The sequence below is a fragment of the Podarcis erhardii genome, assembly GCF_964252035.2.
Source record: "Podarcis erhardii genome assembly, chromosome: 12".
Lineage (NCBI taxonomy): Eukaryota > Metazoa > Chordata > Lepidosauria > Squamata > Lacertidae > Podarcis > Podarcis erhardii.
The window spans coordinates 20,433,787-20,457,544 of NC_138513.1; the positions used below are offsets into that span (position 1 = coordinate 20,433,787).

Consider the following 23,758-nt stretch of genomic DNA (forward strand, 5'->3'; position numbering starts at 1 on the left):
CTTCAAAGTGCTATCAAACCTCTGCAAAACTTTAGCACTACAAAGACATGCCTGTGAAAGTTTTGGGCTTGAACATTCCCCACTTAATTTGAGTGTGAGTGCAACCTGTGTGTACCTTGGAGCCTGTGAAATGATAACTTTTTCTATATTTGTCAATTATATTCTGTTTTAATTCCTAGCTATGCTTTGTATATGGCTAGATTGTGTGATTTTATTTAGCAAATAGGTTTTACTTAGCAAATAGAATTGTTCAAGTTAAGAAAATTATGGAACAAATAATTAATATAGGTTAATAAATACACATGAGGATATTGTTGCTTTTTCCTCTGGGTATTTCAGTTAAGAGATTTGGCTTTTATACACTGCATTTATCCACTCTCTCTAATATGAATTTGGCTGGTGTGTGCTGGCAGGACTGCAGCCAAAAGCAGAAAAATCCAGAAAGCCCTCCCTCGCCAAATACAACCTAAGGAGGAACTCCCTCCTAAACTGAGATCTGAGCATGCTATGTGGTCACAGTATACAGAACATGTGATCGGGGAAAGTATGAGGTGGATGGCTGGAACCCTGAGCTAGAGCGTTCCAATATACAGCATACTATTGCAAGTCCAATTTGTGTGGTTCTAATGACAAACTTTTGCCTTGGGTTTTTTTTTTTTTTTTAAATCATCCCACCTTTCTCCCAATGCAGGACCTAAGGCAGCTCACAGCATAAATGAAAACAGATACAACAACAAAAACACACACAATGAATTTATTATAAATAACCCTCTTAAAAACAGCACTGAAAAAACTTAAAACTATTTAAAGGCACCAAAAAATGGAGATTCAGTAGAGGAAGACTTAAGTGAATGTAGAATAGATGCAGGAATGACCACAGAGCAAGGGGACTATAAAAAAGCAAGTTTAGTTAGAAGTTTAAGAGAAATTGAAAGACGATATTCTAGACAAAAGCAATGAAGAGTGATATTAGCATTAATATATTATACTAAGAAAGAAAGAAGCTAGATTCAAATTCTACAATATATTAGTCTGAGCCTCAGTACAAACAACTAAATACATCTGTGCTGCAATATTGGTTTGGATTTGACAATAGTCATAGTACGAGTTCATCACTGAAATCAAAGAAACTTAAGCTATGTTGCATAGAGTTCAACTATTCTAAATATGATTAAATATGGATCCAATAAATTCACTTGTAAACACCTGCAGTATCTGCCCCACTGATTATGCAGAATGGTATGCGATATAAAAGCAAACTATAACTTAACTGTTTAAGCAAACCTTTACCTCTATATATTTTATATAAATAACATGACTGCACTCTAGCCTTAATTCTGTACACAGAATTAACTTTCTCAAACAATGTAACACAACAGAAGAAAGTCCTGGCTGAGAGTCTGATCCTCCAAATGCAATATCCATTAAAATAAAGAAACAAACCATAGAGGCAAACTGCTAACTGAGTAGAAGCTATAACATCATATTTCTATGGTTCCAGATTACTTTTGTTCTTACCAAAATTTAATAATGTTCACATATGTCTATGTTTATATAGAATTATGTTTTGCTAATTCTTAATTATTTTAATTCCCCACCCTCCACAACAGAGGATTGTTATTTCCACTGTCTGGGGTTCGAAACACAGTAGTGACATAATGAAGGGGAGGGGTGTGAATGGGAAAGATATGCATGTCATAAGGAACAGAGATCAACAGTTACATAAACAGATTAATGTCCCTTTCAGGGACTATAGAACTCATGCTCCAGTCCATCTATTTCATCTCACCTCCGTGCAATGAACAACCACACACTTTCTCTTTCCCATACTTAGCTAATTTGTAATTTAATTACCAATTCAGCACTTAACATTATGGAATGCTTGTAGAAACATTAACAAGAGGTATGGTACATAAACACGCAGACTTATAAGCGCACATCAAATATGCCAGCCACTGTAACCCTATCCTCGGATTTTGGTCCCAGCTAACTGTCATTACTGTACACTTCAGTAAAATGATTGTATATAGAGTCCAAGCGTAAATATTTAGTGTTGGTAGTTACTATTTTTAGAACTTCTAATCCATGCTTCTCCTGCACCATCTGCCATATGTTGCCAAAATAATGATGCTGGGAGAGGTACTGTCTAAATAGTATAAATGTTATTTAACAATAAAAAATATTATCTGCTTTTTGAAGAACTTGAAACTTCCATTGATTTCCCTTAGCACTCTTCCTTTTTGTTCAGCAGCTATAAAATCAAGGTGAAGGAATGCTGAATTAATTATATATCCTTGCTTACAAGCCATGTCCCTTGGCTGACAGGGAATAAGGGGATGTTGATTAGCTGACTGTTCAGTGGCCTTCAGGTTCCAGCAATCAATATGGTTCCTGTTCTGCTTTCTGGAAGCAGGAAGCCACTGCAAGCCTGACCTACTTAAGATCCTCTCAGGTCCTTGAAAAAGGTCTGGAAGTGTGACATTTCCAGGTAAGAGCAACAACACTATCCTAGCCTGAAGTGAATGCAGGTAAGGATTCAGGCCAATGAATGCCCCATTGGAAGATAAACAACTTTTCCCCTCATATGCTGCAACCTCTGCTATAGATATATACTTTGCAAGACTGTAGCACAGTGGGAGGAAGATCTGCACATGTACAGATTCCTGCTGTAGAATGTGGTTATTGTTAGCAGCAGATTCCATCACTATCCGTGCTCTCTCACATGTGCAGAACCATCTCATCTTGTACTACACATGTCATTCTTTTAATGAAATAAATACCTAGATATAGCAGCAATATGCAGTAACTGATGCGGCACTATTCTCTCAGTGAGAATATTCTTTCTAAGCAGTGTATGTTATACAGTACTGAGGAAGAACAATCAAGGGGCCAAGAGGCAACTGCTGATTTTATGTCTAAATATATTCATTTAAGCAGTGACCAGAGGTACTTCAAAGGTAAGAAAATATGTACTAGACACTAACAAGGAAAGGATAGACATAGCCACTGCCCTACTACACTACATACTGTGAAGATATGACCGATACTAGGCCAGGGTTGCTGGATTACTACAGAGTAAATGCCATACAAAAGGGGATATATGCATTAGCTCTGAAACAACTGCAAATAAAAATATGTATTGCATATTATGTGATATGGCATAGTCTTTGTGAAATACCACAAAGTGTTTTATTTTTGACAGCAGGCTGTGTGTGGACACGATTATATAATAGTGTGAGACTGAGTTTAAAATAGGTCATCATTACTTACTCTATAATTGGGTCCCAAAATAGCTAACGAAAACAACATGCTACACAGATATCTTTATTTACTACAATTCTTAATTAGCAATATGCATTTAGAAGAACATTTTTGGTAACCTACTTGTACTTACCCAGGACACATTTTTACCCTTGGGTGTCTTTAGCATGGCAACATGCAGTGCTGAGATGGCCAACAACAGTCCCACCAGCATGTGAAATCTGATGGAGGGGTAATCCAAGTCTCGCTGTTACCCAAATGTATAAAGTCCCTTAGCCAAGATGATACAGGCGCAGTGAGTATCATGCAAGGAAACAATTAAAAAAGCCATTTTTCTCCTTAGTGTTTCATCCAGCCAGAAATAAAGAAAAAATGAGAAATGCTCACAGAAAGAAAAAAATCTGTACTTTCGGTATATACAAAAAGTTGACGAAATGGTCAAAAAATCTAAATCAAAAGCACACAATATTGAAGTGCAGTTGTCCTCCTTTAGCTCTAAAAATGCTTCACCCGATTAATAAAAGCTTTGAGGCTAGAGCTTACCCGAGAATTAAGAAATAAATACTGAGACTGAGATCAAGTAGCCTTCAGAAGACCTTGAAGAGTTTGGTTTCCGGTAGCATTGATTAAGATTTGCTATGCTTGAATATTTCTGAACTCCAGGAATCTACTGACATATAAAAAGAATTAAGATCTCAGTTTCCATAAATAATGTATAGAAGCAGGTACACTGTATATACCTGTTGCTACCTTCTGCGCATTCTCCCTATCCAGCGGCTGCTGCTGCTGCTGATTCAGAGCCTCATAGTGCACCTGTTGTTGATGTATCTCCACTGTGAAAAGACTGGTAACCTAACAACCAATCAGCATTTGTTTAAAGAGAAGCCCTAGAAGGGAGAACAAAAACTGAAAGATCAGACTCCCTGCTTCTTTCCTTTTGTATCTCTGTCCTTCTGTCCCTTTACTTTTACCTCTTGTCAATCTAGATTACCAAAGCCGATCCAGGCTAAATTTTGCAACTATCAGTAGTGATTAGCGTGAGCTGATTGAAATCGGATTATACAAGAAGACCTCTGCCTTCTCACTCAGCAAACAGGCCAGTACCATTTGAAAACCATTTATGCTTCACCTCACAACATTACTGCATTTGGAACAATCCATTTTCAGAGTCATGGGCAAGCTAGATTTGTGGTTTCTTTTAAAGAGAAAGACAAAAATACACCTGAATTGTCTTCTAGTTGGAACACTTCAGCAGCTTCTGAAGATTTACAAGGAAGCATTGAAAATCAAAACACACTGCAGAATTTAAATGTTTCGCATTTTGTCACTAATATTCTAAGGGCTTTGAGTACGTGATTTAAAGCATTATCTCCCTGAGAGATTGAAGTGATTATTTACTAGTTTGTAAATGATTAGGACTATATGCTTTAATATGTATTCTTTGAAAAAAATTACTCATTAGTTAAAGGTTCTGAACGTTACATTACTAACCCAAATAAAATACACATTAACAACAATTTCAGTAACTTTGGATAAAACAGTTCTAATGTTGCAAAATTGTGAAAGTAATTCTAGTTTCTCATTTACTTCAATGGGAAGCAAGTAAACATGACTATAGAATGTAATGAAACAATGTGTGTGGTATAATATACTGTATATGTCATTTACCACAGCTGCATTTTTAATTGTGCACTTTTAATTGTACAATTTGTAAGCAGACCTATAGGGGGTTATTTCTAGGACATTGCCCTAAATTGTCACCTGTACAATTTCCCAAAATTTCAGCTTGGGTATGATTTTCCTTCTGGGAAAAAACAAAACAAAACACGTGTGACAAAGTATCCCAGGAATGCATTGGATTTTGCCATTAGGGTATGTTTATTACCCCAGCCAATGGTTTTATGAGTCAATAGTACCCCACACTCATTCAAACCCTTTTGCAAATCTGAATTTTTGCCGAGTGTCACAAAAATTTCACTGTGGACCAGCAAAACCACGGTTTGTTTGCGTGTTGTTTTTTGCTTTTTGTATTGTAGCTATTTCCACACTGAGCAGTACTTGTTATTTCTGCTTTGGGGATCATTTTGACCCCAGCTGGAACCACATATGTTTCCATATGATACACCCCCATTTCAGAAGGTAGCAAGACTTAATGACAATTCTCAATCTCTGTTTACAGGAAAGTAACTACAAAATTGTTGTTGATTTTTGCTCTCAGGCATCTTTATAACCTCAACAATTTAAAACCTAGGCCAGAGAGCAGCTAAGAAACCAATGCCACACCTTAATGGTTCTGGACAAAACATTACATTAGATCGCTAATTTTCTGATTAACTGGTTAAACAAAAAAGTTACGTAAAAAGTGACTGGCTTGCAAAAAATAAAAAATAGTTCCTAACCACTACATGCATGTGTCAGGATCATAAAAACCTGCAGATTTCACTCTGTGCAGAGAAAATGCAATATATAAAATAAGATCATTGTTAGAAAACAAAGACGACACAGGTGTGCAAAAAAGTCCTAGTAATCCTGAATAACACGCCAAGGTGATTGCTTGGGAGGGGTCTGAGGTACCTATGAAGCAAGGTGGGCTTTTACAATATGAGCACAAGTCAAAGCTGAGACCCTTGAATAACTTCACGTGACTCAGCAATTCAGACATTCTAAAAAGTTGAGGACAAGTATCTGTGAAAAACTATGTGTTTACGTTTTACTGTCAATATCAGGATGTGGTGGGTGGAAGGTGAGGAAAAAGCTTTGCAAAATCCAAACTTTAGTATCTAGGTTAAGGGAAACCAGTGACTCGGGTTCCATAACATAAGGTGTTATTGAAGAAAATATATATTTATATATGTAAGAAAATATACACAAAAAAACTCCGGGAGTGGGGAGGAAGACTGACAGCTCCAGCTTGTAATCAAAGGGAATGATTTTAGCAGCACTGTCCAGTCCCAGGGCTTTGGGGGAGGAAGAAGAGACAGTTTTGCAAGAGCAAACCGAAGCTTAAGGAAGATGCCAGGATGGAGAGGGAATAGGTCAGCAGGAGACCTGTGCTGTGACTGACAGCTCAAACTTGTGCTCAGCAGAAGAGTTCCTGGGCCAATTTGTACGTGATTTGCCAAGTCTGCAGTTGTCAGAGCAACTGACCATAAGACACTAAGCGGGGTTAAGTGAATATTTTTCTTAGCTACTCCATAAGGAAGCTCTTACAAGAAAACCACTGCAGTTATTCTTCTGACATAGATCGCCAGGAACTAATCTCAGCTGTGGAAAAAACATGTTCCCCTCTTTATTTTCGACTCTCTTGGGCACAGCAATTTAACCTTAATTATTTACTATTTTTGTTTAACCTGCAAGAAAGAAGGGCTTTTTCGCTGGCTAGGTTCAATTCTAATCCTTCTAACCTTCTTTGGGGTAGGTTTGCGGGTATGGCAAAAGGAGATAGGATCTGCCCATGCAATGCCCACCTGGTGGAAACTCTAGCTCACATGGTCCTTAAATGTAAAATGTATGATGATCTCCGCCAACAATTTCTAGACCACCTATGTATTCCAACATGGAAACCAGAGACAGAGGTTATATGCTTCTTATTACAGGGGAGAGACCAGGAGCTCACCAAGACAGTAGCTAAGTTCCTCTGTTTGATTTTTTTTGTTGCCAAAGTATGCTACAGGATCCTGCCCTTGCTGGAGACCACAGAGATGAAATAGATTGCTTGCCTCTTCTTCCCTTTGACAAGTTACTGTACTGTTGAAATGGTGACGAGATCGCACTGGCCTATTTATTCTGAATGTTTGTATGTGATGCCAATAAAGGTTTGATGATGATTAAAAATCCTCCAATGAACAGGCCATTGGGATCTGGATGAGAAATGTTCTAGTCAGAATTCTAATACATCACTGTAAATCCCTTGAGTACTCATCCACAGATGTACTGCCTGCTCTCCTTGGAGTATTATTTACCCACATTGAAACAAACAAACAAACAAACCAGAAATTCTCTCAAACTTCCTTCCTCATAATCCAGAAGTGTCAGCACTTTTTGTTTTCAGAAAAGATTAAGACACTTTTAAGTCCTGTACTAAAAAAATGAAGGACAGTAATTCTTATTTCTTCAATTCATAATGATGCAGAAATCTCATACAATGGTTATTCTTCATTAGAAGACTAAAGATGGCATAGTTAAGTGTTTCCCATCTGGGGGCCATATGGCCCCCCGGTGGGGTCTAGGATATTCCAGAGGGGGCACAGGTAAAAATTGTGTAAGTGGGGGGCCACAGCATGAGGCTAGGGTCCATAGAGGGAAGTGAGAAGTGAAGGGGGGAAATCATTTTTTTTAAAAAAAATCCTGATTGGCTGGCTATCCACTTCATCAATCACAAGCGGGTAAGGGGGCAGCCCACCAGGGCCTAGCGCTCCTTTTTGCCATGTATGTTTTCTTGGAGCAGTCCTGGTTTGTTTCCAGTGGAAGAGGGCAATTGCTCCTGTTTTGAACAGTAGAGCCCACAATCCAGAATTCTTAGGTCAGGTAAGTGCAGTAATGGGGTGGCAATGGGTAGTGCTGGGCGAGCCAGAGCTGCTTGTTGCTGCCTCCAGTGCTGGGCCCGGTGGCAGCCTAGGCCTGACTTTGCAAGGTGCAGAGTGCAATACACCCCAGCACCTAGTGGATCAGGGCCTTTGGATATTGCAGTGTCGGCCCGGCTCTGCTAGGTGCAGGGTGAAATCTGACCCAGCGCCTAGTCGAGCAGGGTTTTCTGGTGCTGCTCACTTGCATCTAGTAAATAACTGTCTACTCAGAAGAAAGCCACATTGAGTTCAGTGGGCCTTACTCCAGGAAAGGGGGGGGTATAGTGTTTTATCTAGGCTGCCAGAGCTCCTCTGGATGACAATATCTTTTCGCACCAGGTCAATGAGGACCACTTGCTTTTTAAAATTCTCCCATATATACAAAACTTCCTGTGCACCTTTTGCTGGTGCAGATGGAACTTGCATCATGGAAAGATGTTGAATTTAAACCAGAATCTTTTGATGGGGGAAATTCTCTCAGGATTTGAGTTTATGTGATAATGTGTTAACCAAGCAAAGAAGGAACAGGCCTACACAACTTCTGAACCACAAAACTGAATACAGATACTAGATCATTACTCATATAAGAAAATCCACCGGGGCAGGCCAGAATACATGATTGCTGGTTGCATTTTATGACTTATCATTCACACATTTGCTCAGTGTGCTATTATGAAAAGTTTGGACTATATTTATATTATCCAGATACATTCATTGTGGGTTCCTTGTCCAATGTGGAATTCTCAATGTGGCATTTTGAACAGCTTTCATACTCTTCTACTGGTAAAAATCAATACCAGTTTTCTTAGTGCTGCTTAAATTATACAGTTTCATCAATATGAAAAAAGTATTAAATTAAGATAATGGTTTTGTTTGAAAAGTGCCCTAGAGTCTCTTTATAATATCCAAATGAACTCAATATTTGTTAGCTTTTGCTTCCAGCAGTTAAATTTTCTGCATGCTTACCCATAAATAAAAAGGTAAAGGTAAAGGGACACCTGACCATTAGGTCCAGTCGTGGCTGACTCTGGGGTTGCGGCACTCATCTCGCTGTATTGGCCGAGGGAGCCGGCATACAGCTTCTGGGTCATGTGGCCAGCATGACTAAGCCGCTTCCAGCAAACCAGAGCAGCGGACAGAAACGCCGTTTACCTTCCCGCCGGAGCAGTACCTATTTATCTACTTGCACTTTGATGTGCTTTCGAACTGCTAGGTTGTCAGGAGCAGGGACCGAGCAACGGGAGCTCACCCCGTCGTGGGGATTCGAACCGCCGACCTTCTGATCGGCAAGTCCTAGGCTCTGTGGTTTACTTTTGCAGCCTTACTTTTTAGGGTGGGGGTGGGAGGAATCCTTAGTATTGAGGTGTTATATTTCTCATCCCTATTTGTATTCATATTGTCCAGTGGGCAGTGGGCTTTTAAAGAGTCTATGGATTGTGACAATAAGTTTATATTTGCTTTCTCTTCTAGTTTTTGATTATGCACATATGTCCTTTAATTGCAACCTTATACATTAACAATCAGAACACAAATCAATTACCCAGCTTTGAACAATGATACTAGACTATTATGGGACATAAAAACATAGGCAGAAGTAACTTGCATACAGGAAAGCTGTGCGTTCGACTCTACAACTCAGTTTAGCTGGGTTTACATAAGGAATTCAACTCATCAAATTCACAGAAGTAAAAAAGAACAATACAAAATACACAGAAAGAATATAATCACCAAAGTAGTATTTTGGCAAGCACAACATCTTAATGTAATAGTACAAGGAGTGCCATATACCCAGATGATCAAGGCACAATGGAGCACTGTTTTAACACTGAGTCAGAAGAAAGAATTGTGTATCATCAATTTCATAGTTGCCAGTACCCTTGAGTTTCCTTGAATATCTCCAGTCCAAAATTGGATTAAGGCTGATACGACTCACCTTCATTCAATATATAACCCAGTATCTTTTTCAAGCCTCCAAAAAAGCAGACATTAAACTTGATCTGGGTTTCTAAATAATGTTATAGTAGTTTGTAAAATATGATAGAAAGGGGGCAATTCCTATCAGGATTCCGTCTCACTTTCTGTCCACCTGGTACTCCGTCAAGTGTATATACTTGGTGATGCGTGTCTGGGGCAAGATAAAGATTTATTGCATACCATTTACTCCCCAGAATGGTGATCCTGAGAGACTCTCAACATCTGTACCAATGTCTCCTTGTCTGATGCATCTCAGGACATATAGCACCAGGAAGAATCCTAACTTTTCTACCACTTTTGCATCAGCCAGCAGTTGTTTGCAGTATTGAGGGGCCTTTTACAGCTGAGTCCAGAGAGAGAGAGAGAGAGAGAGAGAGAGAGAGGAGTATTCAGAAACTTGTTACAATCAATTTCTGAAACACTTTGGTGACAAAAACATTTGTATCCGTTCCAATCTGGACTCCCGTGTACAACAACTTGGGAGCTTCTATCATGTACCCTCAACTCAGGTTTCTATGAATACCCTTCAGGTTTAAAAAGGTCAGGTCAGGGTTATCTAGCTGGACAATAGAATATTAATGCCTCTTTGAAAGCAGGTCTTTTTCTAAAGGAAACCTTAGTGTAATCTTTTCTTTAAAAAATAGCTACACAACCATATGATTTAAATAACCACCGCCTCATTTCTAACATTCCATTCCTAGGACACTGACTTGTTATGGCAATCTAGTTAGAAATTTTCTTGGATGAAACTAATCGTTGATCTCTTTCAGACTGGTTTTCAACATGTCTCTGGAACAGAAACTGTTTGCTGACCTCTGGAGCATCCATCAGGAGACACATAGGGGGATGGACTGCAAGAAGATCAAACCTATCCATTCTTAAGGAAATCAGCCCTGAGTGCTCACTGGAAGGACAGATACTGAAGCTGAGCCTCCAATACTTTGGCCACCTCATGAGAAGAGAAGACTCCCTGGAAAAAACCCTGATGCTGGGAAAGATTGAGGGCACAAGAAGAAGGGGACGACAGAGGATGAGATGGTTAGACAGTGTTCTGGAAGCTACAAACATGAGTCTGACCAAACTGCGCGAGGCAGACAGAAGTGCCTGGCGTGCTCTGGTCCATGGGGTCACGAAGAGTCGGACACGACTAAACAACAACAAAGTTAGAAGAGAACCCGAGATTCAGTCCAACCCACTGCAATGTAAGAATCTCAAGAAAAGCATCCATGACAGATGGCCATCCAATTTCTGCTTTAAAACCTCCAAGGAAGAAGAGTCCACCATCTTTTGAGGATGTGCATTCCACTGTCAAACATCTCTTCCTGTCAAAAAGTTTTTCATGATGCTTAGTCAGAATCTCCTCTCTCGTAACTTGAAGCCATTGGTTAAGGTCCTACCTTCCGAAGCAGGAGAAAACAAGCTTGTTCCATCTTCCATGTGACAACACTTTAGATATTTGAAGATGGCTTTCATATCTCCTCTCAATCTTCTTCTTTCCAGGAGGAACTCAGTACTCCAGGTGCGGTCTGTTCCGAGGCAGAATAGAGGGGTACTTTGACTAGACTGTTGATGTAGCCTAGAGCAGCATTAGCTTTTTTTGCTGCTTCATCACACTGTTGACTCATGTTAAGCTTGTGGTGTACTAAAACCCTTCTTTTTCCCCCCTTTTGAAGATGGGGACAACATTTGCCCACCTCCAGTCTGCAGAGACCTCACCTGTTCTCCATGAATTCTCAACAAGTAGATAGACACTCTGAGATTACATCTACAAGCTCAGCAGGCCCTGGAGATCTGAATTCATTTAAAGTAGATAAGTATTCCCTTACCACCTCTTCTCCTATCTTGGGCTGTGGCTCCCTCCTTGCATTGTTTATTCTATTATTACCAGGTTAGGCACTGTTTTCCTTTTCAATGAAGACAGAGACAAAATAGGTGTTGAGCAGTTCTGCTTTCTCTCTGGTATCCAGTAGCTTTTCTCCTTCTTCCCTACACAGAGGACCAACTACTTGCATGTTCTTTCTCTTGCTTCAAACATAGCCAAAGATACCTTCTTCATTACACGCAACTGCCCGCTTATGTGGGGAGCACTCTCTAAACAAATGTTGCAATCTGAAAGGCTTCTGGGTGCACACTAGGGGGAAAACCGTTCCTTTAAGTACTTAAGCAACAATCAGCCCAGTTTAGAGGAGTCTTGGCAGAATATGAGTCAGGGCCTGGGAAGCCAGCACCCACCCACATACCCCAAAATTCCTAGACACTCCAGACCAGAGGATATGATCTTGCCCAACAACTCTGGCACCAAAACACCCCTCCTTGGGAGCCTTCATCCTCTCTATTGTAAGAGCAAGCAGCTCCAGGACAGGGCAACACTGCTTTAAAAACCAGATATCTTGAGAAGGGAAAGAATCAGCAGGAGGTAATAATACTAATACTAATACTTATTTATTACTTGTACCCTGCCCATCTGACTGGGCTGCCGGAGCCATTCTGAGTAGCTTCCAACAGAATACAAAAAACACAACGAAACACCAGACATTAAAAGTTTTCCTATACAGGGCTGCCTTCAGATGTCTATGGAAAGTTCTACAATTCTTTATCTCTTTGACATCTCGGAGAAAGTCATTCCACAGGGTTGATGCCACTACCAAGAAGGCCCTCAGCCTGGTTCCCTGTAACCTCACTTCTTGCAATGAGGGAACCACCAGAAGGTCCTTGGAACTGGACCTCTGTGTCTGGGCTGAACGATCAGGTAAGCTAATTTTTATAAGACATCAGTAGGCATCAACATGCTGATGAGGCAATGTCTGACTCAGAGGAACCTGACCTAAAGGAATGTTCCAGGGTTCATCTTCTCAGCACCTCACCTCTGGATGTCCCCTCTCATATTATGTAAGGCTGGACTTACTGACTCACCTTAACTCATCATGATCTCATCATTCAAAATATGAGTGCTCTGGAGTCTACTTGTTCCCTAGGATCCTAACCCAAAAAAAGTTGTGACATTTTCTTATTCACCAAATATATGGCAGGCCTACAGAGAATATACAAGCTGGCTAGTACATTCTTTTTCTAGTATTCTTTTTTGGGGAGGGGAGGTAATGGAGTAAGATTTATGAAATAAATTCAAAACACATGAAAAATTATCTTGACTTAGGCACCAATTATGATGAATATACAACTGAGAAACATGAAACTCAGATTTAGGTAGGAACTTGAGAAATGAAAGCTTCATAGTGCTTGATGAGATGACTCTTTGCAAGTGCCTGGCTTAGGATAAATTCCAAGACTGCAACACAGGTGGTTATCAGTGCCCATAAGGGCTGCTATCTCAACTCATCCTTAGACTTTCCCATTGCCAACATCAAGTCTGATCCTATTTGGCTCTGAAACAGTGTGTGGAATGCAACTTTTGGTGAAATTCTGAAATCTGTTTCCTATGAGATAAGCATCTCAGTTTCAGCCAGCTGCCTAAATATTGACCTATGTCTTGCTTGATAGATCCCCAGAAACAGCTTCCATGAGAAACTAACAATTATGGGTTCAACATTAAATGCTACAAAACTAAAACTTAATTAGTAGAACACATAGTTATTAAAGCAATGAATTTCTTATTCTCAAGTATGCCTGTGTTGTTTTAGATTGTTCATAAATATATGTGGGCCTGACATTTGCTACTAATAAATGAAAGTTGATGCCACAATATTTGCCTTGTATACATCAAAATTATTGACTTATTTTTACCCAGTAGTATGACTCTTGTGTTCCAACTGTATCATATATTTTCTGTTGCTTACTCATATTCTAAAGGAGACAGAGTGCCAACATTATAGGATTGCAGAGTGTGCTATTCCATTAGTAAAGCAATTCGTTATGTCAACTGTTGCATCACCAAGAAGATGAGAAGTGAAAATGAAATTAAAAGAAGCTACAGAAAACCCTTCTTAGCTATCTTGGGTTTTGTTTGCCATACAATATTAAATCAAAATAGAAAAAACACACACATCCACTGTATGTCACAGAGAAACACACTGCATCACAAAAATACACCCCCCTCCCCAACCATTATAGGCCAATTGCTACTTTAAGCAATTCAACTCTATAAGCTTGGCCACATCGTATAAGCCTTCTGCTTCCTGTAACATCTGCACAGTAAACCAGAAAAGAACTGCTAAAGCATAAAGCATAAAACTTAGGAGACTTATTACATCAGGTAAGTGCATCTCCAGCACATTTCAATTAACATTCAGTCCTTCTATTTCTTCTAATATATCAGTTTTATTCCTAAATTTCACAGCAAGAGCTAACATTCAAACAGCTTTTTTGCAATACAGGTATGGAAAAACAATCAGGACTTATATACTATGCTCTAGAAAACACCAGAAACTGATTAACATTTATGCCATACTTTTGCCACCATGCTGATGTTTACATTGAGGTAAAATAAAAAAAGGAAGAATTTCCCACACTAAGCAGCTGGTGGTAGCTGCTATACATGTCTATAGTTGACACTTAGGCTTGTAAATAAATTTAATATATTTGTTACATACTTGGACCAAATACACCCCTAACTGCCATACAAATGTATTTTTTTTAAGTCTATCATTTTTGTCAATAGAATATCTCAGAAAGGTCAGTTATTTGCTACAAGTTGCTTCCAGTATTTTTTCTGTGTTGCTCCTTATGAATTACTGCTTTGTTTTCTTTCTTTCTTTCTTTCTTTCTTTCTTTCTTTCTTTCTTTCTTTCTTTCTTTCATTTTTTAAAAATACCTGTTAGAACTGTTCTTAAGCTCTGTGCAAGAAAGCCATTGCTCATTAGTCTTTCATCCAACAAACATCTCATAAAGCATCTGCATAAAGTAAACTGCACTATCAAATATACTATGTTCACCTCCACAATCATCACCATTCTAAAACAATCAGAAACTTACATACGAAACCCGTACTCGACGCCGGTGTGCCAACCCACAGCACTGCATGAAGAGGACAGCAGAAAACACTCAGTATATGGTCTCACCAAGCTTCAGACTGTCTTGTCATTTCCTCTGAGACACTGTCCATTCCTCTTTACTCTCCAGCCCCAGAAAAAGAGAATAGGTAGAAAAATCATTCAGCCAAGCAATGTTGTTAAAAGTGCCCTTGCGACTGATGAAATTGTGTGTGTGTGTGTGTGTGTGTTTCCTTTAAGTAAATCAATCCCTTCTGTTTCAGCTGAATATATAATTACCAAATGTCTGTGTTCTCATCCCTATGCTACTATAATGCATCTCTACTGAGATGAATTATTTCCTACTTGAAGATTTTATATTACCTGTTCTGAACTTAAAAAATAATCTCAAATAGAAGAATCTTATTTCTGTGACTAGTGAAATACCCTTCTTGTGTTTGATTTCTTCATGCTGCCGTGGCTGCTGCTGCTGCTGTTATTACAGGCTTCTTCCCAATACACAAACTAGCAAGAGCATCCTTGATTCAATGCTTCCTCTGGTCCACAATGGACATATCTGATCTGTTGTTTATTCCCCACCTCCAAGCTTGAAAAATGACTGAGTCTAGACTTTAATTCTCTCTGGATTCTTTGGACTACAGAACCACTGCACAAATTGTCAGAAGCTTTGTCTTGCAGTACGTGTTTCACATGAATTTCAAGCAGAGATTTTTTTTACTGGCTACAATACCTGACTGGCTTAGAAGCTGCAGTTGCACAGTGTTTTCTTCCTGTTGAAACTGACATAATATTTTCAATAACAGTAAAAGGTAAGCACAAATTTAGTTATGATGCACCTTGAAAACAACCAAGAACAGTACTGGAGATAAGTATTTTTCTCTGGTGGTAACCTTTTGCAATGTTTATAATTTATTTATTTTTATTGCTGTGAGTTGCATCACTGTGATTAGCCAGCACCTTTGACAAAGCAATGCTAAGCTTCATCAAAGAATGAAGATGGTCCCTTTTATGAGAAATTTGGGGAGGCAGATGCCCTGCAAAGGGGGTGACAGCTCTGAATTTACAGAGGCAGAGAAGGGTGAGAAGTATAGCTGAAGTTAGCTAAATGGGGATACATACTTGGGGGAGGGAGGGAAGCATAAGTATTTCTAAGGATCCACTTATAGGAGTGCATTCACGTCCATTATGATATATACACACACACAAAAAGTTTATAAAAACACTTTACCCCGGTCCTGCACTGCCACATCCAAAGGAAATTAAGGCCTGTAGTGCAGACGTGCCCAAATGATTTCTTCATGTTCATGGGAAGATATTACTTTAGTTAGGAGTGGGATAGTGCTTCAGTAAAGGAAAAACTGAACTGCTGTAACTGACCTAAAATGTGCAATGGACTGCACTCCTGTGCAGCAAGGCCAGGTCCCCCCTTGAGGGAGGGTGCAGCAGCTGCCTCGAGTGGTGGAAGCCCTTGAGGTGGTGACCCCATGGGCACCCTACCTGCCCCTGCCATCAACTTCCAATGACATCTTGTGGAGCATGCAAGATCTTGCTGGATATTCTTGGCCAGTGCCAGAGGCAGCACTTCCTGTTTCACCTTAAGCAGCAGCCCAGCCATGAACAGAAGACTCACAGGATAATCTTTGTAAGGAAATGGGAGGCTTTACAGCAAGGTTTTAGGAGGACCCTATAAAGCAATCCTGAAGCAGAGCTTGGAAGCTGTTCTGGAAAAAACAAGAGGCATGTTTCCTATATGGGATAAAGCTGTACAGAAGCCTAGCTGTCAAGCACCCACTGAATAATTACTGGTTATTGAGAAGTTGCATGAGAACAATGAGGAGTTGACAGAATCAAGAGACTTTGTCCATTCAGGCCAGCAGTAAGGGGAAGGGGAAGGAAAAGCAACAGGAAAAGTTGAAGCAAGAGACGATCAGAGCTGGGGAACCTGTGGCCCTCTAAATACTGCTGTGCTACAACTCCTATCACCTAACCACTGGCATTGTTGGATCATGGGTGTTGTCCTATATAACGGAAGTGTAGATCCAACAATATCTGGTGAGCCACATGTTCTCCAGACCTGGCCTATAGTAATGGAAGGAGGTGGTTTCTTCATCACAATTGTATACCCTGAAAACCTCAAGCTCCACTACTGAGAATAATATAGAAACTGTGAATTATGGGTGCAAAACAGACTGGGAAATCAGTTTGATATCACAGCCTGTGTAAATGACAGGGGTGATGACAGAAAGGAAACTGACAACTGGCTTGAAGAGATCATTTCTGCTGGTCAGGCAGAATATGTTGGGCGTGGCTAACCTATGGATCTCCAGATGTTGTTGTACTCTCAACTCTGACCAGTCCAAGCTTGCATGGACAATTGTCAGGGATGGTGAGAGTTGTAGACAACCTACAGGTCATCCACCCCTGCCTTAGATAAAGCATTGTGATGGGCTTTAAATCTACAGATTGGAAAAGACCTGAGTTAGACTGGTCCAAGAACATGTTCAGAAGCAGCAAAATGAAGAAAGAGGGGACCTTTCCACAATGTCCCACAGAGAAGACAATTCAATGGGAACTCATTTTCTCTCCCTGGAAATTTGCCTTGAAAGAAACACTATATTCATTGAATTCTACTCAGCACCAACACACAGAAACGGAAGGGAAATGTGCACTTGTGGTGAAGATGTTTTGGAACTGGGTGTTTTGATAGCATCCCTGTGCAGAGGCATACTTAGGCGCCCTTGTGCCCTTGGCAAGGAGCTGTATCAGCACTTCAGAAGCCAGGAGAAACCATGGACCAGAAACTCAATAGGTTTGCTTTTCATTGTCTTTCGTGCTCCGCCAGTAACTTCCTCCTGGGTTGGGTTGGGTCAGGTCTACTCTGCCTTTCCTCTTCCTCCATTATTCCGCCGGTCCATATGTTTGCCTTGCTGCCTCCCTTCCTCCCTCTGTTTGCTGTTTTCCCTTCTGTCTCCTTCCTCCCCTTTACCTCCTCCTGCAACTCTCATCTACTCTCTCCATTTTTCTTCCATCTGAGCCCTGCTTTGCACTCACCTGACTGTGGAGGAGCCCCCACAGGGCTGTTGTGATGGCCCATGCCAGTGACTGGATTCCTTCGCTGAGAAGCCCAGAGGAGAGGAGCCTACATGTCCTGCTCAGCCACCCAGAGCAGTGGAGGAGTGGCCTGGGGAGTGCAGTGTACATGGGCAGGTGGACAGGTAGGCTCCTAGCCACTCCAAGTCCTCCTGGGCCTGGGCCCTTTGTCAGGGCCAACCTGGCAACTCCTAGGTATACCCCTGTCCCTGTAGCAGGAGATTGGGTTGCCTTACAATTTTGGGCTGCCAAGTTTTTGTTCCTTGAATTACTCTGAGACTGATAAGAAATAAACTGGGACTGTGAAGAGACTGTTATCATCATGTAGAGAAGTGTATGTCTGGGTATAGGACAAGGGGTAAAGAATCAAACATTGTATTTTTCTTGCTAATACTGAAAATCTTCACTGGAGACCATTTTTGGCTTGGGCAAACATTTGTTGGTGATGGTGAAAAACCTTTTTAAAATGTGCATACCTATCTAACCATGAGCCTGAGCTTTTAATTTTTAACATGTCCAACTGTTCTTTAAGCTATCTCAGCATGGCATTCAAGCTTTTTCTGACAGGAGGAACAATGTATGTTTACAAGTTTCAAAGTGTAGCAAGAGCTCTTGACAAAAGAAAGTTACTGTTTCTTAATAACTGTTGGTCCCTTGAAAGGACAATGCATTGGCAGAGGTGGCCAGGAAGGGGTTGTTTTCAGAAGTACCTTGCAAGGATGTGCATATGAAAAAGAAACAGCACTTTTGAAATGTCAAATGGCTAGAAGCAGAGAGAGGGGGAGATTTTCTACATGAAGTTAGCCTTGGAGGGATTGATTAAGCAGCTCTCTCAGGATCCACTTCCTACTTGTAGGAGTGTACTTGCCTTCACTATGCTTTGATTTGATTTAAAGTACATATATAGAAGCAAATAAAAGTGACAAAGATAAACGTTTCCCAAGTTCTTTCACCTGAAAAATAAAACCCTGTAGCACTATATCTGCAACTCAATTGTCAGGAAAACATTGTTGATATAAGTGTGTTTGAAAACAGGAAATAGGACTTAATATATTTATTAGCATTAATGTTATAAAATCTGAATTATTGTTAACATATTTATTGAGGACTATAATGCATAGATGAATAATTATTACCCTTCAAAAATGGATTTCAAGGGTGAGCATCACAGAATCCCCTAAAAAGTTACTCAAAATGTCAGTAGCTAACTCCAAATATAAAGTATTACAAAAGTGAGCTATGTGAGCTGGCTCATTCTCATCCCAGGACTGTTGCTAGCCAGACACTGAATCAGCTGATCAAATGACTGTCTGGAACTGATGAAATGTATTCACATAGCTTAATGCCAGCACACTAAGGACACCACAGTTTTGAATGCCTAGTTATCTTCTCTAATGGCCTTCTGTATTGTGAATGAGAAGAGCAGTGTACTAATAATGGAGGAACTCAAACAGAAAGAAGATGGCCTCTAAGTACTTGGGTTCATTTCCTGCAAATGTTTAATTCATTCATCTCCCCCCTGCCCACTTGGTCGGGCTCCAGGAAGTTCAGACACAGCATAAAGTTTTTTGCTTATACTGCAGGAAATTACAATATGTTCAGTGTTTTATTATGCCCCACTTTTCTCACAGAGACTTAAAGTGGCTTACAGATAAAATGTGTCTGCCGTAAATAAACACTTTGAAAACTTGCTGATAGTGTATCAAATTCATTTCCCCTTTTTACGTCTTTGGTTCTTCACAGATGCTATTACCTGTTCTTTTGGCTACTGTCTGAGAACCTTTAGAAAAGCTCCTGTAGGCAGCATAGAGTAGAGTTAGTACATATCTTTAATCTTAACTGAGCCAACACTTTTGGCATCAGGCTTTTCACTGAGCAACTGGGAGTGGGAAGGGTGGAAGAAAGAGAGAGGGGAAAAAACCATTCATTCATTCAATATACCACCCTTCATCTAATGATCACAAGGTGGTTGGCAGCATAAAAACTAGTGATGTGAGGTGAGAATATTCTCCGGAGAATATTCTCTGCTAGAAAATTCTGTGGAGAATATTCTCCACAAATTGTAAACTCTAATGTAAGAATAAGTTTTAAAACCCACATTTTAAAAATCTAGTAAATAATAAGTCAAGCTGTGATATTGCCAGTGTAAGTAATGAATAATCTCAAAATATCAGCAAGTGCACCAAATGATGCACAAGATATTTTGGCAGAGCTGGCAGCATATCATGCTAAGGAAGATATTTTTTAGCAAGTCATATGTATTGAAGTCAGTTGAAAAAGTGCTTGCAGTGGTTTGGTGGAAGGGAACATGCTTTGGTTCAAAGCATAGCAGAGTGGCTGTGGACATTTTAAATATGCCACCAATGACAGCTGCAACAGAACGTAGCTTCAGTACTTATGGACTTATTCATTCAGCAAAAAGGAATAGGCTTACTGTAGACAGAGCAGGAAAGCTTACATATGTAGTTCATAACTTAAAAAGCCTAGAAGAGAAGAAAACACAGCTTCTAACAAGCTCATTGAATTTTACACAACCATCAACTTCATTCTATGATCTCGCAGATGATCAGTGTGGACTGAAAGCTCTGTTACTTGTGGAGACAAAGATGGTGACTTATCCTCTTAAGATGTTTGAGGAGTCAATATAAATTTATAAACATTTAAGACTTTATTTCTTGTGACAATTTATCAGTTATAATTTAAATATGTTGTGCATTGCCTTACTTGTCTAAGCAGAAAGTAATTTGAATTTCTGATGTTATGTATATTACTGATTATTTGTGTTTTATTTTCTGGAAATAATAGCATTTATTTTAAACTTTATATTGATTTTATTAGTGTTGCACTGAAAATACTATACCATGTAGATATTAAAGAACGTACTCATGTAGCAGATTTTCAATGCATTAAAATGAATATTCTCCTATTTTAAATGTAGTGAAGTTAATGGAAGGCTGGAATTCAGAAGTTTAATCTGAATATAAATCAAGACTTTCAGCAATTTTCAAGTGGTTCACTGAGGGTTTTTTTTGCGGGGGGGGGGTATTTTGGGAACCACTGCCCTATACTACAAGGTAGCAAAATTTCAACTGAAGCATTATGGGGAACATAGTGGTTCACTGGACCACCAATACTGCACCATCTCTTTCAACAGACAGTGCTAAGATAAAAATAGTATTTGCTTCTTAAAAAGAATAAACTACTAATTACTGTCAAAGTTAATATGGAATATTTATATATTAAGATCCATATACTAAAAGAGAAAAGTATACAGCACTCTCACAGTTTGCTCATGGGCCATGGGATGGAAATTATGTTTTGGCCACTAGATGGCAAAGCTGACCACAGAACTGACACACCTCTACATCTTATTTCTGAAAAGTTTGTTATTGTGCACACACACAAAGAAACAAATATTCTAGACTTCCCTGCTGACTGAAATCCTCCTCAACTATTCAAATCACTTGGTGAAATCTAAAAGAAGTCTCTTACTTATAAACCTAATAAAATATCACCAATATAATTTCATCTCAAAAACCACAAAGTTAACTTTAAAATCCACAGTTGGTTAATATCATTTTTAGAACCAACTTGAAAGTCACAAAAGACGTGTCAAGCTTTTAAGTTCTCCAGAAGTCTTCATCTTCTGGAGGCGAGAATTACACAAGGCAGACGGTGGTGAAAAATCAAAACACAAAAAGAAAAGAATCACCTGGATCTGGTAGCCAAGAGGTCTGTTTGTAGGCTCAGTTTCAATAAACTCAATAAACTGATCATCTGGAGGAACCATGAACAACTAGAAAATACCTGAAGGGATGATAACTATTTCCCCTAATCTCAGATAATGTTATCTAGGAGACTGTGTGTGAAGATACTATTATTATTCAGCCCAGTGTACCTGAAGGAGTGTCTCTACCTCCATCGCTCAGCCCATACACTGAGTTCCTCCTCTGAGGGTCTTCTGCTGGTACCCTCACTGCGAGAAGCATTTACAGGGAACCAGGCAGAGGGCCTTTTTGGCAGTGGTGCCCTCCCTGTGGAATGCTCTCCCTTCGGATGTCAAGGAGATAAATAATTGCACAACTTTTAGAAGACATCTGAAGGCACCCCTGTATCGGGAGGTTTTTAATGCTTGATGTTTTATGTTTTTAGATATGCTGTAAGCCGCTCAGAGTGGCTGGGGAAATCCTGCCAGATGGATGGGGTATAAATAATAAAATTTTATTATTATGAAGAGAACTTCAGTATGGAGACAAAAAACAGGGAGAGCTAGGTTTGGACCCTGTGAGCACCTTAGGACGTCACCTGTCTTCTTATAAATCTGATGTGGGAGTAGGGCTTTGGCTGTTTGGTGGAGTACTTTAAAAGCTGTTCCTTCATTTCTGACCTGTTTCCAAAGGAAACCAAATCTCAGTAAGTTTTGCCCCTCAGAGAAGTGGGATGAATATAACACCCTGTGACTCTGTTAGCTAATACAAAGAAGTGTGAAAAGTTCACAATAAAAGGAGGAAATGGAAGAATAAGTATTTCTGATCCTTTACGAAACTAGCATGTAAACATTAAATTTATTTAGTTAAATTATCTTTATTCAACCTCTTGCCATGAGATGGCAGCAGACTTCAGCTGTAATTATTAAATGCTGCAGACTTAAAATGAACCCTTGGAAAGCCCTTCTGGGTCTATTATCTTGAAAGTTGTGAGGGCTGGGAAATTTCCTTTTTAGGTCAGCATCTTCCTCCATACATTCCCTGTTTCCTTAGAATGATAAATAATTTTGGTGGGATAAAGAAATGACCACATACAAATGTTAAGCAGGACAGAGGGCATTGACTGCTAAAACCTATTTAATGATAAATAGAAAATTAGCATTAGTCAGAGACAGGCAGAATTCCAAATGAAATTACTCTAAACCAAACTTTTACTAATTTTTCCCAGACCAGCAATCTTTAGTTCATTGGGCTAACTAGGATGTCGTTTTATACTGTACTATTATTAGTTATCTCGAAATCAATATTCTCTATTACACTAGCTACCATAAGTGGCACTTTTCACATAACAGCCCTCAGCACGCCATAGCAACAGGAAGAGTCTGAAGTAAAATGGCCTGGTTTCTATAGTAACTGTCTTTCCGACCATCTGTAATCAAATGGGATCATAGGCAGGGAAACTAAAATGAGCAATTCTGCACATTTTAAAACTATTTGTATATAAAAACTTCTCAAAGTTTTGCAGCTTTGCTTCAGCATTATTACTTATTTCTTAACATAATTAAGTACTATCACATATTAAACAGTAATAAATGAAGCAATGCAAATGCACTCTCTGTCACAAGTAAGTGACAGAAGCCGTGGCTGCTGAGAGAAAAGGGAAGCGGATTAAGGCAGGGTGGAGAATACATTCCCCTTAACAGCAAAAAACATGCTAGTCAAAGAACACATTCACAGGACATGCAAGTGGAGCTGAATTTCCTGCCACAATCAGTCTCTCCTGATTTTTACCCTACTGCTGTTTTCTGCACGCTTTATTTCTGATGACAGATTTGTGCGCATTTATTCATTTTCTGTGATGTAACAAACTACACTGCACTCCTGTCATGTGATAACATATATCAAAACTGAAAAAGATCAGATGAGTGAGGTATGGTGTTTAGGCGCTGAAACAGTGTTGCAAGAATATCTTTAAAAATTTTACCTATTAAGCTGTTTACTGCTTGTGACCCAATATCCCCAAGGTTCGAATTCAGATCTTGTCAGGGGACTGCCATCGGAACAGGGCAGGGAGGGAGGGAGGGGGGCCGCTGGGATACAGGGAGCCTCTGAAAATCCTGAGTAGCAGTTCCTTTTCCAGCAGTGGGGAAAGCCACACCTCCAGTGGAGGAGAGGGGAAAGGGCTCGAGGATGCTGCTGAGAGCCCCAGTGCCTC

General features: G+C 39.7%; 1 protein-coding gene across 6 annotated transcripts in view; it reads right to left on the minus strand.

Moving 5' to 3' along the window:
- The window catches only part of CACNB2 (calcium voltage-gated channel auxiliary subunit beta 2), a 133,510-nt gene that overhangs the window by 86,607 nt on the left and 23,145 nt on the right, over positions 1-23,758 (minus strand). Inside the window, exon 1 of one of the 6 annotated variants that reach the window (XM_081882091.1) lies at positions 14,730-14,866. The exons of 3 other annotated variants lie outside the window; for them this stretch is intronic. In XM_081882091.1, coding sequence (XP_081738217.1) covers positions 14,730-14,777 — 48 coding nt within the window. In that variant the 5' untranslated portion in view covers positions 14,778-14,866. Of the gene's footprint in view, positions 1-3,394; positions 3,446-14,729; positions 14,867-23,758 lie in introns of those variants that run through there. 2 more of the 6 variants (XM_081882094.1, XM_081882089.1) reach the window with 2 other exon arrangements.